The 12,212-nt window shown below is 35.5% G+C and overlaps 1 protein-coding gene across 7 annotated transcripts in view; it reads right to left on the bottom strand.

The window, feature by feature from the left end:
- COL11A1 (collagen type XI alpha 1 chain) overlaps positions 1-12,212 on the bottom strand; it is a 167,414-nt gene that overhangs the window by 32,647 nt on the left and 122,555 nt on the right. For all 7 annotated transcript variants that reach the window (XM_052802285.1, XM_052802289.1, XM_052802286.1 and 4 more), the window contains 6 exons: positions 11,185-11,238; positions 7,024-7,077; positions 6,180-6,287; positions 2,552-2,605; positions 1,562-1,615; positions 947-1,000 (listed from right to left, as the gene is read on the bottom strand). In XM_052802285.1, the coding sequence (XP_052658245.1) occupies positions 947-1,000; positions 1,562-1,615; positions 2,552-2,605; positions 6,180-6,287; positions 7,024-7,077; positions 11,185-11,238 (378 nt within the window). The remainder of the gene's footprint in view (positions 1-946; positions 1,001-1,561; positions 1,616-2,551; positions 2,606-6,179; positions 6,288-7,023; positions 7,078-11,184; positions 11,239-12,212) is intronic.

Here is a 12,212-nt window from a genome sequence, read left to right as displayed (position 1 = left end):
TCCAAAATTAAAGAAAAAAATCATATTAAATCTGCAAATCAGCAAAATGCTTCCAGGCTTGCACACATGATATGGCTGAGGTCATCTAACTTGGTAAAATAAACATAAATAGGAATTTCAAGAGACTGTCTTTGGAATTTTGTGTTTGCTCAGCATTTTATAATAGTTTACACTGGTGATTCAAATAAATTGCACAAAAAAAGCCATTACATCTATTGCATACAATATCTTTCCTTTAAGAAAAAGGAAGATATATCTGACGTTCTTTGGGTAAGAGATAAAATTTAAAAATAACCCCACCCCATATACTGGTAGGAAATTTTCTGACTAGACAACTTAAAATAGCAATGAAAATAATTTTGATGAATGAATGTCATACAGCATCAGTCTTAAGTCAGGTTTTCAATTAGCACAAATCATCCTCAAACCTTTGACTTTATTGGAACTGTATCTATCTGTATGAGGAACAGATACATATTGATGCTTCAGGTCTGCCTCAGTTCACAGATATGTTTACCACTGATACATTAGATAATAGCTTATATTCTTAATGTAGCAGATGGAGGGCTATATGATATTCTAAGCTACACCAGTATAAAATGAAAAACACTTGAAGTGAATAATGTTACTGTAGGCATCAAACTATGTAGTTAAGGAAATAACCATAACCTTACTTTTAACCATATTCCTTCACCTGAAAACTACCTCTTCTGCTCCAAAGCTCTTTCCTCTGGTTGTTAAATATTTTTGTGATGTGAAATAAAAGGACCAACTGTGGTAAGTCAGCCATTAGGAGTGTAGCTAGATCACTATTAAAATTTACTAGGTCAATGAAGGATATTTGGGAACTGTAATATATCTATGTAGCTCTGAAGAAGAATCAAAATGTATATTCATATTCCTATTCCGTGTTTTCTCTTTCTAGGAGGTTATTATCAACACTCACCTTTTCACCAACACCTCCAACAGAGCCGATTGAGCCTGGGGGGCCTTGAGGACCCTACAATGATGAAAGATGTTAGTTATCCCAAATATAGTGCTTATTACTAAATTACTGAGAGAAAAAAAATAAGTCAATGTTTTTACAAAATGACTGGAATATAATTTGATCATGAAACAGTAAAAATTAAAGAGGTGATTGAAACCAATGGCAAAATTCCTGTTGAACTTCAGTGGGCCACAATAGTATACAAGGTGGGTTTTTTTTAAAGCAGTGAATATAATGGGTGCTACCCTGGATGTAGTCTTCTCATAATAAACATTTTTCTCAGTACCCTAATCATCACAGGAAGAATTTTCCTCCCCACAGTGCCCATTTTTCCCCCCCCTGTATTCCACTGACATACAGACTCTCCTTTTCCAATAACTTTTTTGCCATCTCTACCAACTTTTACATTCAGACACGGTTCATGAGGCCAAGCTCTCTTTTAAGATAGGCTCCAACAGAGCCGATTGAGCCTGGGGGGCCTTGAGGACCCTACAATGATGAAAGATGTTAGTTATCCCAAATATAGTGCTTATTACTAAATTACTGAGTGAAAAAAAATAGGTTAATTCTTACATCAGCTCCATTAGGACCCTGCGGACCTCTTGGACCTGGAGGGCCAGGTGGACCCTGTATCAAAGAGACAATTTGATATAGTTACAATCATAAAGCATAAGTCCAGTGGGGCTTTTTTGGCCAATGAAAAAAATATACTCAATCTGTAAAGGGTTTTTAACCTTAGCTGTGCTACAGAAACAGCAGGGCCAGATTGCTGCCCATTGCGAGTTCACAAGATGACAGAGGATCCAGACTATGTTATACAGTACCTGAGTTGGAAATGATCTGATGCTTAGGACTCCTGAGGATTGGTTTCCTGCATTGTATTTTCCCTGCAGGTTACCTGCATACCCATTCCACTGTGCAAAGACCCTGGCGTAGCTTATATGTCTGGTAACAGCCACATGACAGTACTGCACTATGGTGCCTACAGATGGGCAATAATAAAGCATCCAGGCTTGGCATGGGGTGTTGGAGGCAAATGTATACTGTAGATGATAGCTTGCATTTCAGTCAGGACCAGCCCAGAAGGCATTCTGTCAACAGTAGAAACAGTTGGAAAATGTAGTCTCAAGATCACCCAGAGAAACATGGTAAACATAGCCAAATAGTGTTTACCATCTTCTGGCCTGCAATTACCTGAAGCTAAGGTACAATGCCCTGAATTTCAGAAAAGCAGCTCCAAACTCGCTGGTGCAGTGGTCTCTCCGTTTTCTCTTTCTTTCCTGAACCTGCTTGCCACTGTCCTCTCTCAGACACACAACATCTGCTTTGCTGCCTACTCTTCAGGGTATTTCCTTAAGTTACATAAATCTTGATATTAAAGATGAGGAGATAGATGTGAGGAAGCAAAGTAGATCCCAGAGAGAGTTTACGTTACACAAAATGTTTCCTACTCAGGCACCAAATTCAGCAGTAGCTTATCAAATTGTGAGCTACAGAGAAAAGACAATAATACACGGATGATCTTTATGTCCTCCAGAGTGACCAATGGGGAAGAAGCCTTACCATTGGCCCCACATCACCATTTTCACCCTTTTCACCTGGTGGGCCAGGCAGACCCTAAAGCATGTAGAAGAGAAAATAAAACTATTAGTAGGGTACCTGGAATGATGAGTTATAAATCAATATGAAACAATATAAATCAGATCTACATGTGAAAGTTGGGAACTTGGGGGTGGGGGTGGCAGACAAGAAAACAAACCTTATTTACATTAAAAAAAAAAAGAAGGAGGATTTTTTTTGCATTACAGCAAATGTATAGGTAGTCCTAGGATGCTTAAACTAGGTGAGGCAGAAAATTTTTGAAAAAAACCAGACACAGAAATGCTAGAGTGGCTGTCTTTAAAAACACTGCCATCATTATCCAGAATCCAGCAGGGCATCTGGATAATTTGATTTATGCTGTGATACATATATATGTAAAGAAAACATGATCAGTGCAGCACAATGAAGTGGTATGCAAAGATGTCTAAGCTACCTGAGTACTGGAAGCTGTATAACTGCTTTAATAAGGTGTCCAGTGGAGGTAATAAGCCTGCTGAGAGGCATTGCATTGGGTTATACCAACATATCCTTAGAAGCAAAGTGTCCAGGTTTGACTAGTAACAAACACCATGAGAAGGAAACTGTAGCTGATGCTCATACTGATATCTAGTATAATGTTACCACAGCTAGAAGCACTGTCACCACTAAGCTGGGCATTCCTAAATGTAGGATCAAAGCTTGGCTTCTGTAGAAAGCAGATCCCCTGGATCTGGAGTCAATAGCATTATGTTGATTTATGTTACATTAAGATCTGGTTCTAAGTTTCACCTCCTGGATTCTGGTACTTTCAAAGTATGTTATCAAACTATAGCTAACCAGATTGGAAAACACAATTTGCCATTTTTGCTACAAAGTTGTATAAAAAAGTGTGAAGTATAAACTTAGTCAACACTATATCCATTCCTTAGCTGCCCTCCCACTATGACACAATCTGAACAGTAGAAAGACTTCCCCAGGTTTAGAGATATACCTATTCTAAAAATGATGTATGTCTCTGTTGTCTACTACTGTGAAAACTTGGCTGACCTGTCAGTGCATTGTGGTTGTGAAAGTCTGTTTACTATTAGATAATCAGCATGAAAAAAGCCAGCTTTAAGTCATGTGATGACACAGTGATTTTTCTATATAATCCTTGCTTATCTTAAAAAATACTAGACTGTATTCTATTAAAATGGAAGCCCATAGCTGATAGTACTATCTTCAGTAACACATATTGATTACAGTACATGCTGAGTAGTAATGCCAGGGTTATAACAGGTAGTTTTATTACTTTCTAACTCTCTTCACGTTTACTTCTTGTAACCTTGTAATAGTTCAACAAATGAAATTTGAATTGACTTTAACTTTTTCCTTCACTGTGAGGTGTTTTAAATAACAATATTGTAGCTTATTGTTCTAAAGAGTGATTAGAGCAGAAGCCTAGGCTTGGACTAGTCTTTAGAGAGCTGATATTCAGAGAGAAGGATCCCACCTCGAATAAACTAGGTCTTCCAGTTGCCAACAGTCCACTCAGTTCTACCCCGTGAACATAAAAAGACATTTAGCTTAAAAAGTTGAATGCCTTATCCATTATGACTTATGGTCACGGTAAACATAAACAGCTCATTCAACTGCTTGTAGAGGAGGTATTTATAAAACTTTGAAGGCAATTAAACATTTACTTGATATTTCTGTCTTTGAAAAGACTTTCCAAAGCCATTTGGTGAACTCCTATTTCAACACTGAAATAATCCCACTGATTTCACTGAATCAATATTTCATGCATTATTGGACATAGTATTTTGGGAGTACTTGCAGTTCTTTTTGGCAAGAAGTAATTGAAGTGTTTGTCATTTAATATTTCAAAATTTAAGTAAAATTGCCATAAATTGACTATAAGATAACCTTGATAGGCCCATAGAGTTTTTCAGATTTTCTTTACTTTCAACTCCTTTTGTTAGAAACTTCCTGATTTTTAAAAATACTATCAAAATTAAATAGCAAGGAAATTCACAATTAAGGTAATAAATATTCAAAATTACCAATGTTCATTTTTATGAACAAAAATACTTTTTACTTAATATCCAATGTAAGAAATATCAGTAGAATTTAACTGAATAAGTGTGATGTAGTTACCATGGAATATTATGTATGAGACAGAGAAAGTTGTTACTCCCCAACAGTTCATAATTACCATGAGAACCGCATTACTGAATAAAAGAAACTCCTGATTTCCCAATGGTACTTCAATACCATTAGCAAATATGGGATCTCAGTCCATGGACCAACATATTCAATTAAAATCTTAATCAGAGAAATAAAATTCCTCATTTGAAATATTTCATTTGCGTAAGTCAACCTAATTGATTTTTATATTTATGTAGCTTAGTGCTCATTAAACTTAAAAAGTGAAGGTAGACTTTACTGAAAAACATCAGTTGAAACAGTATCCTAGATCTGAGAAAAATAACAAGGATAATTTTATTTCACTCTCTTTAAAACAGTAAAAAACTTAACAATTCATAATAAAATTTAGGAATAATTTTTTCTGAGTTATTGTTTCTGAAAATAAAGTTGTTTTCAGTTTCAAAGGCAATATGAATCTACAAAAGACATATGTGTTGGTGCAGTAAGGAACCATTTATCTTCCATGGAGGTTTGCAATACATTATAAAATCCATTGTAAGTTTTGTGAACCGCATTATGTAATAGAATTTAAAAAATGATAGGTACAGGTTAAGGTTCGGCTTAGTGAAAGAGATTAGTCAGTTCACATATGGTGGATAGAAAGGAGACATACTGTTTAATATATTCAAACACTATTGCTATAATTTTCCATTTTTTTAAAAGAGAGTATATATGATTCATATTACAGCTTAATGCATGGATTAGAAATAGTTTAAAAGTGCTCTGTGCTCTGATGTTAATTACATAGAAATGAATCAAAGGTCCTAAACTTCTTGTGCTTTGTTTTGTTATATTTAAGCAAATCGAATTTTTGAAAAAGCAGGATTTTTCAACTGTAATTCTCTGAATGCAGCAGTGAGAAGCCTACATTTTACTGTATGCTTGCTTTGTCTTTTTCGACTCATAACAATTTTAAGAGGAAGAAACATGAAACTATAGGAACCTGCCAGTGATGCCAGCAGTGTATAAGCATCATGGAGTTCTGCTAATCTGTCAGAATGCAAGTAGTGTCTGTGATGGTATCACTGAGAAACACACTATGTTGCCAAAACCTATTGTGAAAATACAGTAAATGACTAGGACATGTTAAATACGCCTCCAGGTTGAATCTTTTCTTTAAAATATGTATCTTCAGTAAAAAGAAGTGCTCTTGTTAAGACAGAAATTGTTGGACTCTATAAATGAATGAATTACTGAATGAAATTCTAAAGCTTATGGTAGCCAGGAGTTCAGTTTCAGAGATTCCTACCAATCTCCTTCAGCATTACATCTGCTATTTATGCATGAACTCTATGAATAAGGGATCTTTCAGTTCTTATTAACTGATGCTGTCATTTATTTAATAGAAGACAGTATTCATTCAGTTTCTGCCACAAAAATCAGGGTACTTACAGGTGGAGGGTAAAATAATAAAGGAATTTACCTGTAAGCCAATAGGGCCTGGAGGGCCAGGGAAGCCTCGAGGACCTTCATCACCTTTTTGCCCAAACATCCCTTGCTGACCTCTTGGGCCTGGCTCCCCATCACCTCCCTATTTGGAAACAGTGAAAAGCAAAAATATTACAGGTCTGATAAAACTAGAAAAAGCTCCATAGAAATGACTGGAAAACAACTACAAGAGGGCTCAGAATCACTCCTAATGTCTTTAAGAATGCATGTACACCACCTTGATTGAATGAAATCGGTTATGCAAATAGAATACCAGCCTATGCCCTGGTTTAATGTAGGTCAAATAATACTGCATGTCTCACAAAAATTTTCCCTGAATACCTCTTCTTTTTCACATCTGCATAAACATTCTAGCTGTTGAATACCTACATATTGGTAAATATGAGTAGCATATAGTTCTACTGGTCTTCATGATAGAAGAATTCAAAGCCTTCTAAATAAAAATTAAAATCAATCACCTGTTATCAGGTGGATTTTAAAAAGAGATACTCTTAAATGCATCTGGTACCAAGCTGATTTTACCACTGACTGTCATATGAACCATCAAACAAGTTCAGTGAAAGTATGGGCCCCATTCACTATTTATACTATTTCATTTTTAATAATTCCTTCAAATTATTGCCCTGCTGTAAATCTGCAATAAAATAACACCTATGCAGGCTTGTTTACAATAAAAAACTGCATGTAAGGGGACAATGATAGAACTGTTAATAGTGATTTGAAATATATTCCTGAGTAAGGAGCATGCAGTTCAAAGAACTTCTAAGTATCAGATGAGTTACGGCAAGATTGGAGTTTGCTCTGAATAAGCTACTTACAGCTATACCAGGGGCACCAACAGGACCCTGGAGACCTGGTGGACCCGGAGGACCCTGCAACAAACAAACATCCAAAAGGAAAAGTTAGTGATTATGGCATCTGGAATGAGATTAAAAGCAAGTATAGAGACAACCCTATTTGCATGATCAAGGTCTATTAAGCATTTCTACATTTCTCGATAGAGAATGTAGCATTATTCACAAGTCTTTTCCATTCAGTACCAACAATCATTATTTGTTTATCTCTCAAAAACTCAGATTTGCACATCTGTAATAGACTTAATACTGGCATTTATTGAAAGCACACTTGTAATGTTTCAGAATATTTAAAATAGATTCCCATGCAAACATGACTCAAAATGAATTTTTTTAAATATCAGACCTTTCAATGAGATTTGTGCAGAAAACTTCAACCTTCAAAGCATCATCTAACAACCTATCTTTAAATGGAATTCTTATTATTTGGGTTAGTTTTTTATGAAATTGCAACAGCACAAAGCTTATTTTGACCTTCAGGAGACATGAAAAAGTCTAAGTTCTTGTTGAGCACTGGGAGTCACATTCTCTTTGATATTAAGTCTCTTTTCAACAGAATGGCAAAAAATATGTCTCTGAGAGGAACTTCTTAATTTTTTCACTCTCCTTACAGAATAATAACTTTCTAAGTTATATTGCACATAGTTTAGAAGTCAGTTATGCAGATGTGATGTAATGAAGATATCTAATAGAGTATGGGAGTACAAGATACTAGTTTATGATGGGGTTAAAATTATGTGGTAGGTTGAATCTGGTTTTTGCACCAGCTAGAGAGACTAGACTGATAAAGAGTGAAGCTAAGAAAGTATAAAACCTTACACCTGGCAATGGCTGAGTTCTAGTCTGCTATTTCAGATGGCAAGGAAGTTGTCTGCAGTTTCTAGGCTGGGAATTCTAATTTAGTGCGGAATAGTGCTTTGATTTAAAGACCTTACTAGGGCGAAAATTAGATTATTCTGCCCTTTATAGGGAGATTAGGAAAAGGGACTTCTTAAGTCTTGTAGTCTCTTTCTTTGGGTTCTATGTATATTTTAGAGTATCTTATCTTCTAGGGAGTTTGAAGTGTCAAGCTACGTATTTCTTCTCTTTTATAATTTTCTTTTCATCACAGACCTGATGGCAATAGGTGAAGCAAAGCTTTTTAGCCTTTATGGTGACATATCTAAATGAAAGGACTCCTAGGAATGCTCCTATGGACTGGGAAGGTTACCATGAGAAAGGGAATTAGCATGCATGAATTTTTTTTTAAAAATTATATTGGAACAGATTGCTTCTACACTCTGCAGGATGCTTCTACCTGCTCCTTCATTTTTCAGGGCCCAGAACGAGATCTACACATTTTTAATCTCATGTAAATACTCATTTTGATATAAAATATTGTTGGAAAGTACTTTGCAATTGATTACTGAGAAGTTATTTGGTCACACAGCCAGACTCTTTTTTCCATTGCTCTGGAGGGCAAATGTGGAGAGACTGATCAGAATCATCAGGAGAGAATCTTCAGTTAATAAAGGCAGCTGTGGTAGCTGTGGAGGTTTTGAAGCTCAAGAGAGGATGTACATCAACAATAAAATCATGCTGCCCCTAGCTAGGATATGGCAACATAGTATTTTTTGTTAGGCACAGCATAGTTAAACCCCCAAACATAAATCCTTGTTAGTTTCAATGGGGAATTGGAAGATGTTTCCAGCTCTTCTTAAACAGGAAAGAGGGATTAATTCTGCTTTGCTCAGGGTCCTTGCTGTGATTAGGCTCTAAATGCCCACCAAGGCTTTTGTGGGTGTCTAGGTATTGTGAATATCTATTCTTTATGTCCTGTGATTTCAGAACTAGGTACTTACTTCCTCTTCAGAATCTTTCAGAGGTGACCAACAAGGCCTTTCCTCCCTGCCCCAATATACATCTGTCAGCATGTTGAAAGGAAAGCAGATTTGAAATAAACATTCTGAAATTGTCAGGGTTGAATGACTGCAATTGAGGGCAAATAGGATTCAATACACCTGACTTCAAATGGGGTAACATTCATTTCAGCTGAGCAGGCCTGAACACTGAATCCTGTATTTCAAGGAAAACATATTATATTCCCAAATGCCTTAAAGCTTGAGACTGAGAGTACAGGATAAGTTCTCAAATAATTATGCTGCTGACACTTTATTTGTAAAGCAGGTCTGCTGGAACATGCCCAGATACATTAGTACTCACTATGGGAACTGTGGTCACAGTCTAATGCTCAGCATAACTAGTTATGCTAAAATGATCTGAAATAGAAAAGTGCAGCATGTGTTTTTTCTGAATTTCTCTGATGCAGAAGCATCTCTAATGAAGAGGCATGTCAAACGGGAAAACAGAAGGGTATGCATGTGATCACATGCAAAGCCCAAAGTGGAGCTGGACCACGACCTTCTTCATATGCTTCCTCTGCCCTTTCCTTTAAACGTCAGATTTTTCTGTGTACACAGGGCCTGTACTGTTACAAACCTCTTTAGGTGGACAAAGAGGACCTGCATATATCTCTATGTATCCCACAGCTGGTTTACAACTACAACAGCAAATAGATGAGGATTGATTTTCACTTAGCTGGGAACAAATCCATAGTTTTAAAACTGACTTTAAAAAATGTTTCAATTCGATGCATTAATTGTACCAAGTTAACCAAAGCATTCAGCCCAGATTATGCAGGAGTAATTTTAGTCTGAAGCAGAATTTATGTACAGCTTGGTTACATATAAGTTTCTTGGTAAACTGGGGTTTGTAATAGAAGTGCTCTCTCATTCATATGTGTAATATTACATTTCTTGTGTTAACAGGGAGTTACAAATAGTTTATTATAGCACTTGTGATTTGATCTAATAAAATAAGATTGTGAAAAGTATGTGTTTTCTGCCCTGGAAACTGCAGAAGTCTTTGTCACAGAAATAATTGAAAAGGACAAGCTTATCTTTAAAAAAAACCCCTTGTCATTTTTTTGCACATGTTGTTGTCACATTTTTTTTTCTATGAAATTATCATAAAACTGTGATTTGCTTGAATTTGTAGGTATCGTTCTATAAAACAACATCTGATTATGTGTAAGCCATAAACTTGGTGTAATTTTTAGAGGCAATTTACTTTTATGGTGCTCTATAAGTTGTTAATCATAAAAAGCACACAGTGTTTTCAACATAGTAAATATGCTTAATTATGAATACCCCTATGTTGAGTTCTGAGCTTTGCTAACTGTGAAAATTGATGAAATATAATAATAATAAAAAAACTTTCTGCGATTACTTGTCCATTTTTTCTTAAGGAAAATTATTCAAATAAAATGCCAGTTTATCTTGAAATTGAACAGAAGTGAAAACAAACCTTTTCTGAATTTTTGGGAAAGAAACCAAAACCAAACAGGAAAAAAAAATGCTAGTTTTATTCTTTCTAGCTTCAAGTTTTACAGTGGAAAAAGCTTATTTTTATATTTCTGGCCTCAATCAAAAGAGGAAGTGCTTGAACTTTAGAAATAATTTTTAAGACAAAACCATTTCAAATTAAATCAGTAGAGGCCTGAGTAGTCCTAAGTTCACTAATAGGCCTAGTGATAATATTTGAAAACTTGTATAAGCCATTTCATCTGATGTCTTCACTGTTCTGAAATGTTGCAATCAGTTAAATGTGCTCTCCAAGAATTAGATATTCTTTAAAAATTTTAAAACTATATTAGTACATTTCTCTACTGAGTCTTCATATTCTTCATCATTATGGCTAAGAAGCTAAAGCTGGGTTCACACAATCCAGTCAGTGAAGTTAACTTAAACATGGTATGAGAATGTATGTATATTCTTGGTCTCTCTCAGTTCAAATGTAGAATGGATGAATTAAAATTATATAGGAAGTGTGCTTAGGAATGTAGTTTACCTGTGTATTTTTTAATGATTCTGTAAGCTCAAGGAATATGAGAAATACTAAATATATGCATGGCTCTATAAATACAAACCTCTAGTGTTGCATTAAAACTCAACATTATTTTGAAGAAACATTTTTGAAGTGTGTCTTTGTTTCTGTTCATTGATGTAGCAAGGCTATCTGCATATTTCATGCATGAATACTTTTTATTTATGAAGAACGTAATGGACAAAGAATTTTACTACTCACATTTTCTCCCTTGTCGCCTTTACTACCTTTCTGACCCGGTTCACCAATTTCACCCTGTAATTGAATGTTGAAAGTTAAACTTCTTGTTTAAAATGGTTTCCTTCACACTTAGCTGAAGTCAGTATCACAGTATCTTTAAAAGTTCCCTTTGATATGATTATTCTGTGTTTTATGCTGCTGCTTCAAGTGTGAAGGCCTAAATGAGGCAATTCTGTATCGATCGATAGTATGTCATATTAATCCAGATATTGATTGCTATACTGCAAAGGGCAACAAGACCTGGCTTTGAAGTATAGTACAACTGAGGTCTAAATAAAGGAAATTGTGTTCCTCATGTCATCTTCAATATGAACTTATAATGAAAGCACCCTGATTTGCAGACTCATCTAACTGTATGTGACTGAACTACTGCTTCTCACTGTATTGTACAATATTTCAAAACTTCAAAATTATTCAAATCACCAGGAAACTGTGTCAGAAAATAATGTTTTCTTTATACAATAAGAAAACACATTTAAATTAAATCACGGAAAATACTCTCTGTGGGATAAATAACACTCATGCATCATAAAAATGAACCTCAAAGTTTTTACCTTTATCCTATGCTAACTAACAGAACAGTGCTGGATCAAGCAAACATGCAAGATGATCCAGAAAGGTGTCGTGTCGTAAATTCTGCCAGAAGTCAGCAGAATACCTCTGCTGCTAACATATTGTTTTGACACTCTCAACATATTAACAGTGGTTCCAAATCACTATACCTTACTGAGAATATTTTCTCTTAGTCATTCAGCAAACCACATTTCTAAAATAGGCAAAAATCAATTTTTACATCATCTGCCTTGATTTATTTTGCCACACTTTCAGCCTTGTTTCTTTGCCAGGACAAATGTTAGTCTACTAGTTCTTGAACACAAATCCCAATGTCCCATGGCATCAGATTATAGAAGGGTTCTTTAGGTTTTTTGCAGTGGGTGGAGGCAGTTTGGGCGAGGCAGGGGTAAGAGTTACTTCGTCACCGTATTTAT

The sequence above is a fragment of the Harpia harpyja genome, chromosome 11, assembly GCF_026419915.1.
Source record: "Harpia harpyja isolate bHarHar1 chromosome 11, bHarHar1 primary haplotype, whole genome shotgun sequence".
In the NCBI taxonomy this organism is placed as follows: domain Eukaryota; kingdom Metazoa; phylum Chordata; class Aves; order Accipitriformes; family Accipitridae; genus Harpia; species Harpia harpyja.
This window is presented reverse-complemented; position numbering and strand designations above follow the sequence as displayed.